Source organism: Apostichopus japonicus, chromosome 6 (assembly GCF_037975245.1).
Source record: "Apostichopus japonicus isolate 1M-3 chromosome 6, ASM3797524v1, whole genome shotgun sequence".
Taxonomy (NCBI): Eukaryota; Metazoa; Echinodermata; class Holothuroidea; order Aspidochirotida; family Stichopodidae; genus Apostichopus; species Apostichopus japonicus.
This window is the reverse complement of record NC_092566.1, coordinates 1676271-1696981: the sequence shown is the minus strand read 5'-3', so window position 1 is coordinate 1696981 and position 20711 is coordinate 1676271. Positions and strand designations below refer to the sequence as shown.

Below are 20711 nucleotides of genomic sequence, written 5' to 3'. Positions count from 1 at the left end.
CGACAGGTAATGCATCTCAAGTACCTATCAATCATCTCAGTAAATGAGTTTGAAACACTCGTTACTATGACTTAATGGCGATGACGTAATGGCTATGACGTTATGGTAGTTACTATATGTACAGACATGGTTTAATGCAAATGTCCTTTTATATTGTTAATATAATTGATCTTAAATAACTGCACAATTTTATGCAATAAAGCAATATTTGTCTATGCATTAGCTTTCATGCAGTATACAATAGAACAACTGATAATTTGTTTATGATAAAAAGATCTTTGTAAAGTTATTTATATTTAGGAGAAATTATGAAAAAAATTAACTTATTACGCTAGTATAGGTGTTGACAAAGAAAGAAATACCTTCTGAGAATTCCTCATAAATTCATACTTTAAATCTGAGGAACCTAATACAGATGTGTACCATATCCGTTTAGATATTAGTAACCATGACAACAAAATGTTTCGAATGTTCATAACGCAGCATTTATTCCGAGCGGCTTAAACGATTAAAATTACCATACTGATGGAACCTCTGTTGCGTTTGAATTAATCGAATTATACTTTTAAACGCAATGCAGTGCTAGTAAACTCACGTTCCACGCACAGGTACATGTGCGTTGATGTAGGTTGCAGTTACACTGTGGAGAAACTATCGTGGTTTTCCGTGTTCGAACATTACAATCCCTGGCTATAGTGAGTTCATGCATTGTTGGGACGACTGACTTAAACCTGTTAACATTCGGTTTTTAAGTTAACCGCTTCCTGTATGACTGAATACGCTTGCTTTGAAAATAAGGCCTCTCCACTATTCACAGTAAGACGCCATTGATTACGTGATACGCTGAAAATTTCATATTCAGAGTTTTGAGGTTACTGAATAATATGAATTGTCTTTGATCCCTGCCTTCGTTATTCCTTTAACTTCAAGTACACTTAGGGTACAAACTGTGGCAATTTCAATTCTCAATAACCTCGAAATGCAATATGTTGAAGTTGCCTGCAAATATCAGTCGGATGCTAAGAATAGGTTCTTCTTTCATCAGTCAAAATTAATTAATCGATCAACCCTCAGTTTTCGAGATGATATATACGTTATGTTCTATTCCCTGACAATATTTTTCATTTCTACTTGGCAGATCATGATCTTCATATTGGAATAGATTCTGAAGAGGCGTTTGTTAGAAGAAAGCAACGGCGGAATAGAACCACCTTCACTGTAAAACAGGTAACCACATACACGTAGTATAGCAGAAAGTAACAGGTAACCACATACACGTAGTATAGCAGAAAGTAACAGGTAACCACATGCACCTAGTATAGCAGAAAGTAACAGGTAACCACATACACGTAGTATAGCAGAAAGGAACAGGTAACCACATACACGTAGTATAGCAGAAAGTAACAGGTAACCACATGCACGTAGTATTGCAGAAAGTAACAGTTAACCACATACACGTAGTATAGCAGAAAGTAACAGGTAACCACTTGCACGTAGTATTGCAGAAAGTAACAGTTAACCACATACACGTAGTATAGCAGAAAGTAACAGGTAACCACTTGCACGTAGTATTGCAGAAAGTAACAGTTAACCACATACACGTAGTATAGCAGAAAGTAACAGGTAACCACATACACGTAGTATAGCAGAAAGTAACAGGTAACCACATACACGTAGTATAGCAGAAAGTAACAGGTAACCACTTGCACGTAGTATTGCAGAAAGTAACAGTTAACCACATACACGTAGTATAGCAGAAAGTAACAGGTAACCACTTGCACGTAGTATTGCAGAAAGTAACAGTTAACCACATACACGTAGTATAGCAGAAAGTAACAGGACTCTAGGACGGTGTGGTCTGCTACATGAGTACAGCGTCCTGTACTGCCAATTATGGCGGTCTAACTCATACGTAAGCAACTAAAGGAACCATATATAGGCTCTTGTCTTCGTTGGTAACATAACCTTTAACGAATGTCTATCTGGACGAATCGGAGAAAGACTTTATACTAAAAGTATGACGTCATCATTGACCACGAATCAAAATATTATTCTCAGTCAGGCCAATGACTTGGTTTGGTTACTACAGTCTTTAATTACCAACAAATAAAGCAACAACAACAACAGTAATATGTATGAAACTATCATAATTAAAATTGCGAAAACCAATGATACCAGAAATGTGTTTGTTAGATCATTATTAAAACATATATATATATATATATATATATATATATATATATATATATATATATATATATATATATATATATTGAAACAAGGTGTTGCGATGACCTCTGGTTGTGTGGTTTGTTTCTCTACAAATTCCTTCTGTTATTTGTTTACGTCGTAGTTGGAGGAACTAGAGAATGCATTCTGCAAGACACATTACCCTGATGTCTTTACACGAGAGGATCTAGCGATGAGAATAAATCTCACAGAAGCAAGAGTACAGGTACGTTGTCACTTCTTCAGTATTACTTGGTGTAAGGTTATGGTCAGCAGGGTGTGTGTGCGTGAGGGGGGGGGGGTGGTAGGGGTATTGGATGAAATGAAATATCGTTACAGATGAAACAGCCAAATCGCTTTGAAAGTAACCAATCAGAGAAGCGTTTTCAGTCAAGTGGTAACTACCCTTAGATGTATCGTAGAAATTTCCTTACGTTATTCGTGGCTCGATTAAGACATCCGTATTAACGTAAGGGTTTAACCTTATAAGACTCAAGTACTATATACCCCTCTTGTTACATGCGTTCATATTAAAATTCCGCCAAAAGAAATCCACAATACGGGGACTCAAGACCTCATATAGGAATAACTTATCTGATGCGCAACGTTCAACATATATACAGCAATTCGCCTCACAAATTTTACAACTATCAAGAATACAGATTCATTCCTCACGAATCGTAAAATACCTCAATCCTGCACGGATTGTCTTATATCGATGATCGTAGAGTTCCATGTCGCAAACGCTTTACTGATTACATGGTTGCGTGGACGACGCCGCATAGACGCCTACGTTATGGCTTACGTTGATTGTTACACGCACGCTAACTCGTTATTTAACGTTTATCGATCACTTTGTATTCAAACTAAACGTTTAAATTGGATATGTGTAGATTATTGACAATCTGCTGTGTAAACTTTCCGGAGTCCGTTAGACGAATTTCGAGTCTCCAACGATCTTACGGACATGCAACTGAGAATTACTTACCGCTGTTCATATATTGGGTGTTACTCCCTCTGTTCGCGATGTAGAGGAGAGAAGAGCAAGGGTGAAGGCATATGCATGCGTTCTTTCAGTGTGGGGTTTTCAGCAGGGGTCTGCATGTAATAGGGAAAGGCGACTGTAATTATGTAATCTTTAATAAATACAATACTTTGCAGCGGTCTTGACACGAAGATGGCCCATAAAAAGGGTGGTTTGTGATAAATCAATACAACGTATTTAACGAAACGTAACTTATTGTTCCTTCGTGGCTATTGTTTTTTTTTTCTCGGGAAGATGCTTATAGAAGATGTTTTCATCTTCGCAAAAGAAATTATGGAACTTTCAGGAATGATGATATTAGTGAAAATAGAAACTAATGTGAAAATACAAATTGTGGGCGAATGCATGATAAACTGTTTGAAACTGTCAAAATATTGCGATATTTTGGTTGGTTAGTGTTAACGAAGCGTGTTAAGTGTCAAGGCCACTTTACACACAATCCATTTAAAAGTTGTGTTGTCCTTGCAGAGCAATATTATCAAAACCATTAACAATTTGAACTCCTAGGAGATTTAGGTGAAATGACCTTTTCGCATCTTCTTGATTCGGTTTTAAATATTTACGTCTTTTATTGGCTTTATATTCAGGAGAACGTGCTAATTTCACAAGATGACGCCTAGCGTTTAGATTAAATTAATTGCACGTTATCAAACTTAGCCGTTACTTTCGCGGGAAATATTTCGCGCCATGTAAAACCGAAGTCAGATGTCCAAAGTTATAATTTAAATTGATCATAGATAGTCAATTAAAGACACGTAATGCCGGTTTGTCTGGCGTCACTAAAACTAACCATGATTCATAGGAGCTTGGTTTGTGCTTAATACATATATATGTCTATATATACATATGTAAATGTATTTTATATTTATATTTATATATATATATATATCTCTATATATATATATATATGTTTATGTATATGTAAATATATAGCTATATATATATCTCTATATATATGTGTGTGTGTATATATGTATATAATATACACCAGAAATGTATTATACCACTTGCTACACATTCATTTATAAATAAGGTTAAGGTTAAGGTTAAGGTGGAAACACTTGGTAAAGCGCACATTACTGTAAAAACACTCAATGGCGCTGAACAACAAAACAATTATAAAAACGATTTCTTAAATAAATGAGTCTTTAAAGCAGCTTTAAATAAAACATAAATAAACATTTATATAAATAAATAAGTTACAAAAAACAAAGACGAACAAGGACGAAGCTATATATACATATATATGTACATCAGATATATATATATATATATATATACATATATATGTATATCAGATATATATATATATATATGTACATCAGATATATATATATATATGTATATATATACATATATATGTACATCAGATATATATATATATATATATCTGATGTACATATATATGTATATATATATATATATATATATATATAAACAAAATATAAGCTCAGTGTATTGCTGATGTCGACGGCACAGAATGGTTCTGTTTCATGTTGGTACAAATCTCATTTGGTTCCTAACTCGAGCTTTTTTTCTTTTCTGACACGTGACAGATGTAGAGTATTAGCTCAGTGCAGCCAATGGCATGTACCCTGTAGAATTAAAGATTCATGACATTAAACTCTGTTATTTTATATAATTCAGTCAATCGTTCTGTGGTGATAAGTCAATTGTATAAAAAGTACATCTGGACACTTCTTTAACCTGCATTTGTTTACTAAGAGAGAGAATTTCGCTTTGGATATTGCCATGAGAAAGAAATTATCGTCTAATATCTCTTTGAAGACTAACAAACTTCCTAAACTGCTACAAAATGTAACAAAATGTTAATTAAGGGGTCATCCATAAAGTGATAGACGTACTATGCCACATGAGTATCAAACCATTTAAATGTTATTCTGTTTTTACTTTGACGTGTATTGGACTATAAAGAAAGATATTTCTCTTCCGTTCGGTGAGTCTGTTTTTTTGCCACCTTGCGAGTCGTCCCAGGTGGTCGGTACAAACGAGCTTAATTAAGTTTTCAGGGTGTTGCTAATGTGATAATCGTAACGCGCACAAGGCGCGCACTCACCCGTATCTCTTCTGGCGTAATGGAGTTTGCGTAAAGAGAGCGGGGCCGAGAAGCTGAAAATTTAATGAGCTAAGAAAGAAAGAAAAGAAAAGAATAGAAAGAATGAACACAAATTAAAGCAGAGAGAAGAAAAGGGGAATATAAAAACTGAGTCAAAATCAGTCACGAGTTTATCATTGGAGAAAGATCTTCAGGCTTGCAAAAGAAAAGAAGGTGCCAAATGTGTTACTCGACTTGGGCGATAAAGAGATTAAGCATATGATTATACGGGAGTTCATGCACACCTTGAAAACATGATTCAAATAAATGGTTAGGTACATCACGGTGTGGAGAGAAAAAGAAAAAATAATAGCGACACATCTTATACACTCGAATATAGGACTGTATTTTGCAAGCATATATAGGGACCATTTTATATTCAACGGTTTCTGCGTTAATCACTTGCAAAACATAATAATCATAATAATAATAATAATCATAATAATAATAATAACAATTAAGAAATATAGAAAATAAACGTATAGGAAAAATATTAACATTTTTTTCACTAACTATTTTTGCATGATCTCCAATCAAACTTGATTAATTAAGCTGATGAACCTTAATTAGTTACGGGATCATTTTACTCCTGAAAAAGCAAAGAAAAAAACTATTAACATCAACTCAGAAAGCTACTTTATGTCATTGTTGCTATTATGATTGAAATATGTATTTTGAAAATAACCATGTATGACGTAATTGTTTGAATATTCAACGTTACTGAAACCGTGTTTTGAAAGCAGCAGTGCGATTTTGTCAAACCTTGGTAGCATAAGTCAAAATAAGATTAAAATTAATTAAACAATGAAACCATCAAAGACTTCATCACCAAATGACGGTTAATGAGAGAGCCAAATAAATGAATTTAATTTAATCCTCGCAAATTGTGTCGCCCCTACAGACAAGTGTTCATTTGATATCAGTCACAAGTTAAAAGTAAATTTAAACATTCAATATTTTCAAATGATGGTTAAACCAAAATAGCCTCGAAAATTTATCCAAGGCATTCCAAAATCTGCCTGAAGGTTGTCTTTGTTGAGGGCTTTTGGGGAGAAAGTCATTCTTTATATGGCAAATTGTCAATTGGCCTCATCGATTGGGAAAACTGTTCATTTGCAACATTATTTGTAGTACAATGTGTTCATGTAGGGTCGGGTACATAACCATTACTTACCTAACTTAAACAAACCATATACTTATCTGAATTATAAATGAAACATCATTGAATTTCAGATGTTAATAAAACTATCAAATGTAATGTAGTACTTTTGACTATTTTTGCAGGTTTGGTTTCAAAATCGTCGAGCAAAATGGCGCAAAGCAGAGCGTATCAAGCAGGAGCAAAATGCTACAGAATCCTTGTCAGCAGACGACAAAGGCAGCCAATCAGCTTCGTCAAATGAATTTCCCGGAAGTAGTACAAACGATGACGCATTGAGTGATACCAATGAGGACAACAAAATTGACGTAGAAAAGACATCATATGAACCATCAAAAGATAGCACAGAGTCTCAAAAGATCAAAACGGACCACCCACCTTGTGACGATGACGGTCTGGAGAAGGACAGAGGAACCTTTCAACCGCATAAAGATTTCTCCGAGTTTAGGAGATATATGGCAATTCCCGAACCTGCCTTCTGGAACCTGTCTATGTGTAGAGCAAGCAATAGGTATGTTAATATTCTATAAGAATACCCAGAATGAAAACTTCAAACTTATATTGTGTTATTTCATATTTATAGAAAACATTAAAGGCATTGAAGACTCGCCCCAAACCGTGTGCCGCCCTCTGAAAAAGTTAACTTCCGTTGCTTGCAAGTGAAGTTTCCTTCTTGTCGCTACAACATGCAGACAGTAATGAAACGTGATACCTTGTTATCTTTTATCTGGACATGAGATGTCCATCGCTGCTATATGTAGGCCTACACTGTGTTGTGGGTATTGACCGTAGCTGCATGTATTGACTGTACACTTGTGTCTAATTACCGACGGTAGCAAGCTGTGTGTGTATTTGCTGGGATCGATGGTGGTGTCTAACACTTCTGTTACACCTCATTCGAAACTAGGTCAGATTACCGGCATCAGACGTTTCTTTGTGCGCGAGTCTTCACTCCCTTTAAGGAATACTATAAATTATTAATACGAGGAAAGCCAACAAATTTAGTGATTTATTTCTGATTTTACGTTAATCGCAGTACAGATATAATCTGGTTGCGTAAGATGTTACATCATGAACGAACAGTCCCATTATGATTTAGTCTCTAACAAATCAGGTTTGCATGGAGTTAATAGAGATAATAGAAACAAAAGACAATTCATCACATAGACAGGACAAAATTTTAAAAAAAATCATTAATTTACATTTCAAGATTCCCACCCATTGTTTTTTAGGTTTCATTATGGTTACTTAGATTGGTCACCAATTTTATTTAATCAATATTCATATTTTATTTGGTGTTTCTGTTTAATTTCTCCAGGTATCCATCTTTCGGTTCCACCGGTGTAATGCCATCGTTCTTTCCCGGGTGTTCGACTGGCCTTTTGTCTTTTCAAGAAAGAAAAGGTTGGTACCATAAATCCGCAAGATTCTCTGATAATTCCGAAGAGGGGGGGGGGGGGGACAATGGCGGTGGTCGGGCCAGGCCCGTCTCGTTAATGTTTTTTATTGTACTAAATAATAGCTATAAACATATATAATATTCGAGCATTAAAAGTCAAATTAGTTCTATGATTTAAAATTACTTATCAACCGATATGAATAAATAACAAACCTCTTTTGCGTAGGTCAGAAGTCACATTCAATAATGTTTCAAGGATCTTTTTACTTTCCAAGAAAATATGGTTTTATTTACTGTAGCAAGAATGTTAAAGGAGTAACCAGGACAGAGAAGACCCCATACAGCGGTTGGGGTTATGCCAGTTTAAGCTTCGTTTCGTATGTACCCCTGGAGGGGGGGGGTGGTCTACCCTGTATATTGCTGGATCTATCCAGGTACAGTGAGATTCTAGTTCTTCCCGGCTCTCTGCTCAACACAATTATTTAATTTCTAGAACTTCCATAGAATTTTAATTGAGAGCCCATGGTACATGCAGTACTCCTCAATCGTACACAATCAGCTTGAAGGTGTAAATCATGGATTCCATCTCCTCAATAGATTTATACTAAACTGCTTAATCTCATATTTAGAGAATTAATTCTCATCTTGTCATATTTTCATCTTCAGCACTCGGTGCTCCGCTGCCTCCGTTTGCAACCTCACCATCGGCCTTTCCTCTTGGCATGTTGCCTTCGTCGCCTCTTCTATGGGGAGAACAGGAGAAACGGTCTCTGAGTCTAGCTGCTTTGCGGTCTAGGGCCCGAGAGTATGCCGACGCCGTGGCCAAAGCAGCTGGAATAAATTGACTAATACCTTTATGAAGGGACCAAAATCCACGCCTTTTCGCCCACCAGACTCTGTATACAAGACGTCTTTATAAAAACAAAATCGTTTTTCCTTTTCCTTTTTTGGCGGCCTTAGACGTGTATGAAACACGCACGATGGACATTTTTAATGTAACGTACGTTTGTGTCATATTCTAAAGCACTTGCAATGACAGCTATTCAAGTATCAGATAAAGGTCAAGAACTGTTCATACTGTCAGTACCAATGGTTTCAAGCGTGATAAGAGACAACAGTGTGTAGCGGTATTAGCATTAGAATATCATGTCCCAACAGATTGGTATGAACACCCAATTATCCACTCTATTCCTGCTCGCAAATGTGTAACGGAAATATTCCTGTTATTAAAGGAACGTAGTATATGCTTTATTCTTTTCTTTTCTTGGGAGTTTCATTTTCGATTACAATTTAGCCTAACTGTGATAATAAACTGGTATATGAAGTTAAACAAAGGAAAGAATATTCATAAAATTGACTATTCACAAAAAATGTTCCACGGCAGTTTTGTCGCAGCAGACTCATTACCTTTCAAAAAGGGGGAAATTATGCGATCCAATAAAGAGCGACTTAACGGGGGAGGGTGGGGGGGGGCAGGGAGGCGGTACATAGGGCAAATACAATACAGTGAAATAAAATCACGAGGGTCCGGCAATTATATGAGTGATGTGGATAACATCTTCTTCATCGGCCAAGCATTTAACAAGCTTCAGGAGTTTAATAGAAGGTGATTGAAAATGTTTGGACAGCAAAAAACGTGTGGACATCGGTCAAGAAAGCGTATTTAATTATATTCTAGCATCTTACTCATGTAAGTGTGTTCCTAATTTCGTGAAGTTAAGGCATATAGTACTTTGAAGGAGGTGTGCCCAGCTTCAGGGTGTAATCCGCATATCACTACGTACGTACAACGACAAATTGTTAAATGTCATTTACTTATTATTGTGTGCTACAAAGAGGACAGGGTTGGGAGCCTGGCTAAGGGCCGGATTTATACTTCCCTAGGGGTCCCCTGTCACACATGTTAACATTTCGTGATCTACAACCTACGCAAGCAAGGGCGTAGGAACCGGGGGGCTGGGGGGGCGCCAGCCCCGCCAGTGAAAAATGTGGAGGGGCGGAAGTATCATTCCGCCCCCCCGCTTCGCAAGTCAGAAAACCCCTTTTTCATTTCCAAATGAGAAAAAAATCTCATTTGGAGCACCAAATTGCATCTAAGGCCAGGTGAAAATGCAAAATTATATACAAAATGGAGTGTGTGGGTTGAAGTGTGCTATATTGCACCAAATTGCATCTGAGGCCACCTGGAAAAACAAAAAATTTCCAAAGGGGAGGGGGACACCCCCTCCCCTTAAACCCCTCCCCCATGCCGGCCATCAGTCTTCAGCCCCCCCACTCAAAAGTACCTTCCTACGCCACTGTACGCAAGCATTGTGTTTATATTCTTATCCAGTTGCGCAGTATACTTTTATTTACCCTGCACGTAGGCAGGTATAACAAGGACCATAACATGAAGAAGTACATAACAAAAAGATAACCATCTATTTAAAAATTTCAATTGGGTCACTTTTTGGCCTTCTAATTTTGGAGGTCTCTTAAATCGGCGGCCCTGGGCTCGAGCCCATCTGGCCCAATGGTATATGTGGTCCGGGGAACTAGGTGGGGCTGATCAAAAGCCGGAATGGTTCCTTCACTATACCTACACGGGAAAGAAATGAGATGGTCGATGCGATTGAAAACAAATAAACATCATTTTTTCGATCTTTTTTATATTGTTTGGCGCCCTCGATATTTCATATAAACTGACTATTTTTAACTTGCAAAAACGCCCTACACTTTATGAGCTTTAAAATCCGGTGATGCCCACACAAAAGTTTTGCGTTTTACGAGACCGTGTTGGTATTATGAGAAACGAAAACATTCACAGGGTCTAAAAAAGAGTCTTACAGCCGTGATTCAGAAAACAATTAAAACTGTTCTAAAATTTAGCAATACTAATACGTTAAAGTTGTATAGTTTTCCATTGCATATTATTAACTTATTTAATTCATTTTGGTCGTGACTGATAGGAATAAGAAGAGGTATTTTATCGGTAAAATAATTCAAGAAAAGAAATCGTTAAATCATTCATTGATAGGTATAATTAGTCGGAAGAGAGACCGATAGAAGATTTGTAAATGTTGTTTGATATATTTATATATGAATAAGTCTACAATTAAAGTGAGTTGCGATGGTGGCTAATAATATTGGGTGAATGTTCGTGTCTTCATAATCGTTAAACATGTGCACGATCCTTCGGTATCGTTAAACGAAGGAATAGTAAAAAGTGAAACTATTGACATTTATAGGTACAGGTTCAAGTCCCTGTTGGCTGGTTGAACATAACAATTAACATTCATTGGCGTAACTAGAAGGGAATCAAGGGGGGGGGGGGTTGTGGGGACGGAAGAAGAGAACAAATAGGGGTAAACCAATCTATCTGGCTATTTGACGTTCAATTCGAGAAAAATCTAGTCGAGTATCTGGACTTATTCACGTGCGGAACTATTTTGAGTACTGGAACACATTCTACGAATGGTCCAGCTTAGACATTTGTGGAAAGCGGAAATTAATGGAGTTTCCAGGACCATTATCTAATTTCACAAAACGTAAAGCAAACACAAATTTGAGGGCGCCAGAAACTACTAGTAGGTACAGCCTCTTAGTAGAAGAAAAGTGTTCTGCGCATGTTTTTGAGAGGCTGCGTCACGTGTTCAGAGTACTTTGTTACGATGCTACTTTTACTAACATTGTCTCAAGATGCCATGCATATGCCAGACAGGAACACTTATAAAAAAAAACATAATCAGAGAGAGAGAGAGGTGGGGAGAGTGTGGGGGTGGGGATTTGGACACAGGTTGAAGGATATGTGGCGTGTTCGAATTTACAAACACTTTAATTTGTAGTCAGCTGAAAGCTATCATGCTCTTTAACTTCTTTTTTATTCAGATATGAACTTATATAGTAATTTATTGAGATGAAATTTCTGATTTATTTGTTATGGATTTCCATCTATATCGATGGGATAAGTCAAAAAGATTACTTGTGTCTAAGAAATACAATCATTAAAATATCAACAGCATTGGCTTTTATGTTTAAGGGTGAGAAAAAAAGTTGAAATATTTAACCAAAATATTGCATTAGTACATTCTTATAGTTTGGCTGCATATGATCATTGCTTGTTGAAGTTTTTGCCATGTGTGACCATTGTTTGGACATTCTATATAGCTTTTCTGGTAATCATCGATGACCATATTTGATGTAAGGGAATATTCCAATAACAGGAGTTGAGATTCAGTGATGCATATCTAATATTATGGTTCAGCAAGTTGAGAGATTTGTTTTATGGTAACACTCTTGGACTAATTGGAAGCGAAGCTTTTCTATTCATCTGAAATTCTTTTCTTTTTTCATGAAAGTAAATATATTACTTGGTGTAATGGAAACGTCTTATTTAATATAAGTAAACATTATATAAAAACATGTACATAGAACAACAAAATCATTTTCACATTGACACTTTTTTTTCACTGATATGAAATATATATGTGGTTCATGAAACATTGCACTGTTTGGTTGTCTTTGTGCTTTATAATAATTGTATGCATTCCAGAAGGAGAGGTGGACGGGGAGAGGACGGGGTTGATATAGAAGTGAGAAAGATGATTATATACATTTTGAACCTCCCACACATACCTATATTAATTTTGAGAAAGAATGGGGAAGGGGGGTGGGTACTTTAAGAACAGTCACCCAACACAGAGCCTTGGCATGAAAACCCAACTGTCAACCCCAGTTCTTTAAATCGAGAGTTGTAACCGTGTGATCATGGCGTCGTCACGTATCTAGAGTCCCTCGATAAGGGAATAGATATTACACATGGTCTTGGTTAAATGTTACAGAGAGATAATACTGTGTACTGAAAAGAACATATGGCAGACTACACATAATCTTAGGTAAAAAGGCCGCGAATGGATAGACTAGTTTACAATCATTGCTGATTGAAATCCAATTATCAAAGTCTCTCGACCGACAATGCTGTGTTAATAAGGTTTTACATGCAAGTGTAACGTATCTTAGTCAACAGTTTGATGGGACCTCTCTCTCTGTTACATAATCTAATCAAAATCTGAAGGTTACAGGATAACGTCGTCCTTATAAACTGGTTAAACCAATTAGTATGCTAATTTAATACTCACATGCAAACTCCTATCAAAATGGCGATCAAAAAAGTAAAGAACTGCGTACTTATACAGGAGTCGTGGTCTGTGATTGGTGGTGGGGTGTGTGAGGGGAGGGGAGGGGGGGGCATCATCTTTCACGACTTTTCTCGGACCCTCCTAATGAGCACTGTGAAAACTGAGACCATCGATGGAGAATGCATCTTGCCTTTTATCTCAATGTGTAATAAAATCAAGGGACTCATTATGATGCAATGAAATAGGCTGGTTCAAAGAGTGGCAGGGTTAACCCGAACCAAGGGTTTACTTTAGGAGAAAGATGAGTATCAGGGGGAACAAACAGTCCCAATCAAAAATCCCCAGCTCCTCAGTCCCAATCAAGGGCGCTTTGAAAAAAGCCCCACACAGAAACTTCTCATCCAATCTGAATACATTTTATTGCATACATATATCATAGATATAAAGCACATACAATTTTGAGTGTTACTTGTGATGTATTGCCTTGAAGACATACCACTACACATGGGTGAGGTAAATTAATTTATTCAACAACAACAAAATATAATGCATAATATTTGTTTTCATATTGATATAACTTGATCTGAATACCAGGAAGGATACAAAGTTTTCTACTTTTACAATTGTTTTTTTCACCTCAACCCTGAACAATTCATAATCTACAACTAATCTGCTGTAGATGATCCACTTGATCCCCATCTCCCTGCTGATGCTTGAATTGTCCTTTGGATATTTCAGTCTCTTTTATTTCTACATCTATGAACCCCCCCACCCCCTGCCCCCACCACCCTATGCTGTTACCCTGTCACATGTCAGAAAGATTTGCTGAAGAAACTTCTACCCCAAACACCACAGAGAGTAATCCATGTGTGGCAACGAACGTAAACAGATAAAGAACAAAATCTTGCAGGATATTAAAGACCAGTAAGATGACTGTTCGTGGATTTTGGATATTAACCTGGAAAAAAGAAAGAAAGAAAAATATAAAAAAATAAAATAAAAAGGTATGCTTGTCTCAGTAATTAACCCATTGGTTAATCTGTAATAAAAGACTAGATTAAAATATTTTATTCTATTCATAGGAAACAAAAGACTGAAATGATGAGCAGAAATATATACATGTGATGACATGTAGAGAATTTACACAGTGATGCTAAACAGCTATCTTGTTCATTTACGACTTTCATGGCTTTCTCTTTTCATTATTAGAGAAAAAATATTCTGAAATTTACTCCTTTTATGTATTGCAGAATAACAATTTCTTGTGTTTTTCTTAATGAAATTAAGTCTTATAGTGGTTTCAACAAAAATGACCAACAATTTTGATCATGGTGGTCTGTATATGATATAATGTCATAGTTTAATTTCCACAAGCAAAAACAAAAAACCCCTTTCATATTATTCAAATTAACATAGTAGGTAGCTAGATCAATATGCTGAAGGTCTGAACCAGGAACTTAATGGTTGTGGCACAAACACTGCAACTACTACCCCACAGCCTCATGTCTTATTACGTTTATTGTAAAGGAGGAACACCTACCTTCTCATAGAAAAACAACCATGACACGTTGGCTACCAAGAACATTACGACCATCGACTGAAAGGAAATGAAACAAAAATCAATACTCACAAAATGGATTTTTGTTAAAAATATAATGATCCCAAAGGAAGGAGTAAATATTTGAAACAATGCAGGCAGCAGGCATTTTTGGTCCTTCAAGTTTAAAAAATAACAAGTCATTCCCGACCAACCTCAGAAAATATCTTCGAAATTAGTGACATTTTGCCACAGAAAATTACAACCTGCACATGCATGTGCCCTTCAATTTTTTGGATATTTCAGCCCCTCCTCCCCCCCCCCAGCTCTCCCTCCACCATCTCTGCCACCCTCAAGAATCAGGGATGAGACTGAGCCGGGGAAAAAAAATCTGAAATTTATCGATCGCTGTCCTGGGGGAGGGGTTTAAGGGGAGGGGATGTCCCCCTCCCCTTTAGAAATTTTTTGTCAGGTAAGGAGGGCTTAAATGCAAAATGGTGGACTCTAGATGGAATCTATCACATCACGTAACTCGCCAAAAAAGTGTGGAATTTCTGCTTGTATAATTTATCCATTAGCTTTTTTGAACCAAAAAAAGGCTCTTTTGCTTGCTTTGTGCTACTTGATTCCACCACTGGTCAAATTCGGTGTTCCTTCCCTTCACAGTCCAGCATGTTAGGCCAAAAAAAAAAAAAAAAAAATTTAATGAAAAAAATAATAAAAAATAATAAAAAACGTGAATTACGAGAAAAAACGCGAAAATGAAAAAAAAAAAAATCGGAAATCCGCGTTTCCGCGGAAGATTCTCATGCCTTAAGAATCCATCAACACTCTTGTTTACATGAAAATGACTAGTATAATAGAAGTTCATAACAACTTGCTTTAGTTGTGACATCTGTTCCTCGAATTTAAAGAAAAATTAGAACAAACCTGTCCCGTAAATGTTGTAATCCAATCGATTTCCAGCAACAGACGAAACAGCACAGCCACCAAGCACATGAAGATAGTTCTATTCAAAGTGGAACTTGTAGTTGAACCACCACTGTTAGGTGTAATAAACTGATTTATCAGAAAACTGAAGATGATATTCGAAGGATCCATTTTTGAAGTGGACGGAGCTGTTGTTTGAGGTGGCTTTGAAGTTTCTGCATGGGTTTGGTCATGGCTAGCTGGATCAGACTGACCATATTGTGAATCTACCTCTAAAGGCTCATTATGATCACTCTCTAGTTTTACAGTTTTATCCTTCAAAAATGAATTTTCTTCTTTTGTAGTTGATAAAGATAACAGTTCACTCACATTCACCTCTCGTTTCGTAGTTGGTTCGGACACTCCTGTAAGTTAGAAAACAAAAAATCATTTAGGACCAACCTGCATCGTACATGTCTTTTCCCCACCACTACAGGTATCTCTTTTAGTGACAATCTTTTCAAATATATCTCTTAAGGAGGGGGAGGGGGGGTTTATTTTGCATTTTTTTTATTGTTTCTCAGACAGCCTGGATATTAGTTCACAATGATCAAGAAATTACAAAATTGGTTTTCCTAAAATATCAGCAATAAAAGTTTCACATTGAGTACACTTTGCTTATTATACTTGCTTACCCACATGCAGCATCTGTGCATGTGGGTAAGCAAGTTTAGAATCCTTGGCACACACAACTCAATGATTTTATGTTGACTGTTAATTTCCTTAGAAGAACTTGTGCAGATGCTAATCACGTAGGATAAAATATTCATGATGATGAGTTTCTGTGAACTTGTGAACACAGTAACTACTGATGGGTTAATAGATATATAAAGCTCAACAATATGTGTGCTACAGAGAAATTGAAACTGATTGCTCCCGATAGCATATGTCCATCTGAATTGAAAGCATGTTTAAACAGACTTACATTTGTCCATACTGACTAAATTTAGTGAGGGCTGGAATATTGACACAATACAGTAGCTCTACTCATTTCACGGGTTCCTTGGTAATTTGTTATGCATAGCTATATGATCTTTAAACAAAACATAAAAATAAGCCACGCCATTTGTAAACCAAAAGACTGTCTAAATTCGTCTTATATGGTTCCAATTGATGTATTAAACTTCAAATTCAACCGCCTACTCCCCCCCCCTCTCCCCTCCAAAATAAAGTCATAAACAGAAGAGAAAGAATATATGTAAAAAAACATTAATTTTGAAAAAAATTATTTGTTTTAATGGCAGTGGAATATTTAAAAGGCTTCTGTCTTAGCTACATGTAGCATTTTGTAATATTGCATCAAGCACCTTATGACAACCACAAATTTCACAAATTGTGATTGATCAAATAATTGTTACGCTATTGTAGGTCCAAAGTGATCTTCATACAGATCAGCAAGAATGGGTAACCAAAACAAGTGCAGCAATGTTGCAGGAGCTAAGCTAGGCTTCTATCTGAGAATTTTGTTTTGATTGGCAATATTTCTGAGCAGTTTATCCATGTGTGCAAAATATGAAGACATAGGCGGGATAATGGTGTCATTTCTTTCCCCCCATTGCCGTTTTTCTTTACCCTTATGCTCCTTCCTAGCAGACACAGATTGTTACAATGTTAGAAAGTTGTATTTCTTCAAAGTGGAAACATTGTCATGAACTTCTTTTATGCAATAGATTGTTGTACTTATTCCTATACCCAATCGCAAAAACAAAGAACCAACTATTTGCACTTTGTAGTTTTCATTTGTGCAATGAATAGAACAAAACTTAAAAACAGTATTCCTCTGAGAAATCTGCTCAAATGTTGCACGGATGTCACGTTCGAATGGTACTGATTCAAAATTGCTCATGAAAATTGCACCCATACAATAATTGAACAAACTCCAACTTTTTTACAATTGACGTACCACAGAGAAATGGTAAAGAGCAGAAATCGGAATCGGCTCCAAGCCTCCAACAATATAGGTCATTCTCACTTGTCGTAGTACACACACAAAATGTGGAAAAGTTCAAATTGCAGATCTACCAAGTAGTCCTGTTTACAAAGAATGATATCAAACTAGAAAGAAAGCCTGAATAACAAGTAAATATTTGCCTTGATGAAGTCTCCCACAGGTAGAATGATTTCCCAAAATGACAAATCAAGATAGAAGACAGTTTGCTGCTCACATAAAAACGCATACTGGTCATGAAATACAAAGAAGTTAAGAACCAAATTTCATGATCATTGCATATGATCTGTGGCCTACATTTCATCTTCACTGAAAACTTGGCAGAAATCTTGTTTGGGACCCTCACATGATGACAAAACTGTTTTTCCTGAACAACTTTAGTACACCACAATCTCAACGTTAAAACGTTATACTACAACATTTCAGCAGATTTGGACAAACACTTTAGGAGTCTACAGCATTGTTTTTTTTTCCATTTTGAGAAAATGACTTTCAAATTTATACAATATGATCGCATGTTTGAAGCTCATTTTCAATTATTACAGCAAAAACTTCTGAACACAATGATACCACAAACTTATGAATGCTGTGAAGTCAGATAGCCAAAGACTGTATAAAATGTTTACGCTTTTTATTTCGGTGATATTTGGGGATATCTAGCAATCAATGTACAACTACTACTGAGCTACTACTACTATAGTACAGTACTAGGTTTGACGTTAGGCTAGTGCATAAATATATTTCGCGCAACTGGATAATATTATGTATTACGTTCCCACATAACAAACTCTCGTTTGCTGACCATTCATACCCTCTTTCAAATTACGTATTCTTCTTAGCCTTTCCTCTGGATCTTGTTGAAGTCTACGTCTTCGCGCTTCTTGTCGTCTGCTCACAGCGTCCATTTCTGACAGGATATTGGTAATACAGTCTAAGTTATTGATTTTGTTTTATATTTATGCACGTCGATCATGGAAAAACAATGAATTTAAAATGCAGATGTAGGTAGCGTGCAATCAAGAGAACTACCTTTATCCTGAACAAGGCAAGTTCATAATAAATGTGCATTCATATCAGTTTCCATTCATACACTTTCCTTCCATGTTGTCGACATACCGTTCCGCCATTTCAGATATGAATTTATAGATGTGCAAGTCAGGGATTAATATTGTTATCTGTAAAACCAAAAATATACTATAATCTAATTGATATAGCTGTTGGAAAAATCCCAGTACCTTTGATCATATTTTTTTTGAACCCTTGTGTACATTTCCAGACAAAACAGTCGAAACTTTCGAGGTGAAAGTTTTAATTTTCTCAGCAAGAAAGAAAAATTCTTACACTTAAAAGTGGAAAATTTAAAGTCGACATGTCGAGGAAGAAATCAAAATGTTCGTAAAAAAAACCAAACATTTGAGATAAATAGTTAAAATTTCGATATAACAATTAAGTGACATTTTCCGAAAAGAAAACAAATCTATAGTCAAACTTTCGAGACAGAAAAAGAAAAGATTGGAGGCAAGATAGTGAATACTTGGGGATTACCAGATTAGCAATTTCCAACGTCCCATTGACCATCTTAGCATGTCCTACTGAAATTCTTCTTGAAAATACTCCCAAAGCCTCACCGGTTTTTCGCGCCCTTGCTTTTTGATAAGCTCCCTATATAGCCACTGCTCCAGCATTTTGGACCACTTTAAATTGACAAGACCAACCAAACTATGTATAAAAACATGAACGCTGGTTTTTACCAGTGTTGTCCCAATTAACTATTAAACAGTCTTAACAAAAGCAACTTTTAATAAATTTAGCCTCTTTACCTATATGCATCAGCTTGTAAAAGTTCATTCTTCTATTACAAAAATCAATTGAATATCACATTTATGTGATGTAAGAACCTCTGAATCAGTAGCTTTCCAGACATTTGGAACTCAATCGGGCATGGGGAGGGGGGGGGGAGGGCGCCTAGCAACTGAGAACAACAATATATGATGGGGGGGCAGAGAGTGGACAGTGTAAGCTGGTGTCAAAGGGGATAGTATCGCCCGGCGTCAGGCTACGTCATGTTGACGTCGGTCCAATTGGGGTCCAGTAAACTAATGCGGTTGTAATTGTAGGGTCAGTATAGTAAACCCAAAACAGTTAGATAATGATTTACTCGGACAGTGTAAGCTGATGTCAAAGGCGGGTAGTAGCCTGGATGATTGCTACGTCATGTGGACGTGGGGTCCAGGGGCCAGCCATTAGGCCCCTAGTTTGGGCCATGGGCCCGGGACTTATCCCCCTGAAGCTCTACCCTGCAGCCTAGATTCATGTCTTTCCAGAACACGAACTTCAAATCAGCGTTTTGGAGTTTGACGTACGTAAATTATAGTTAGTGGATGTCAAAGAGTTGTGTATATCCCTGCCTACTTTACATTTTATTTCCCCATTTCAGTTTGGAGCACCGTGAAAGGGGAAACATATGTTTTCGTACGGGGGGGATGGGGGGGGGGCATGTAAGATACACCACTGCTCTGAATTGACGTAACTTCATGTACACATTCATGTATGGTTGAATTAACTTCTATTCTCCTCAGTCACTCATCCTGCAGGTACTGAGAACGATTTCTCTGTTTCTTTCAAGTTGGCAGAGGCGTACGGTTCAAGATTAATCTTACAATTTGAAGGCATCAATTGATAGAATATTTGTAAGCAACATGAGGACATGGAGAGTAGAGGTCGAAGATTTCCAATTTTCCACAACACAGCAACAATTTTGAACTAGTTTAATTTGCTAATAAATCAGTCTTATTCATTTTTGTTACATCAATATCCGGGCCCGTACAGCTCGAACGTGCAATACATGATGAGTGGGAGAAATGTAAAAGATATAAGTTGGTGCTTACTGAAGTTACTGTGTTTTTACGCGCATATATGACCAACAATACGATTTGCATCACAATAATGTGAATACTTTACATTATACCTACCATTTTACCACGCGACAAACATGACAGCCTAAATAGATATGTACTATTCACGCGCAAATATTTAGCTATGGCCACAGAAACCTGCTTCAATTTTTTGGCTATGGGTAACTCAAAGAGACTCAAGGTTCTGTAATATGGCGTTCAATAGTTTTACCACTTACACGTGCCTCGTTCACTGTGTATGAGAAATACAATATGTCCTTGTATGTTTTCACTATAC

General features: G+C 36.7%; 2 protein-coding genes across 2 annotated transcripts in view; one reads left to right on the top strand and one right to left on the bottom strand.

Moving 5' to 3' along the window:
- Nucleotides 1-13153, top strand: part of LOC139968625 (uncharacterized) — a 29487-nt gene extending 16334 nt beyond the window's left edge. The window contains exons 2-6 of the mRNA XM_071972814.1: nt 1139-1227; nt 2354-2455; nt 6675-7060; nt 7868-7953; nt 8615-13153. Coding sequence (XP_071828915.1) covers nt 1139-1227; nt 2354-2455; nt 6675-7060; nt 7868-7953; nt 8615-8793 — 842 coding nt within the window. The 3' untranslated portion in view covers nt 8794-13153. The remainder of the gene's footprint in view (nt 1-1138; nt 1228-2353; nt 2456-6674; nt 7061-7867; nt 7954-8614) is intronic.
- A 656-nt stretch (nt 13154-13809) lies between these two features.
- On the bottom strand, nt 13810-18548 carry LOC139968626 (uncharacterized). The gene is made up of 4 exons (XM_071972815.1): nt 18331-18548; nt 15533-15936; nt 14606-14662; nt 13810-14023 (listed from the first exon to the last, which is right to left on the bottom strand). Exons 1-4 carry the CDS (start codon nt 18422-18424, stop codon nt 13871-13873), a joined length of 708 nt encoding a protein of 235 aa, XP_071828916.1. The 5' UTR covers nt 18425-18548; the 3' UTR covers nt 13810-13870.
- Nucleotides 18549-20711: the final 2163 nt, after the last annotated feature.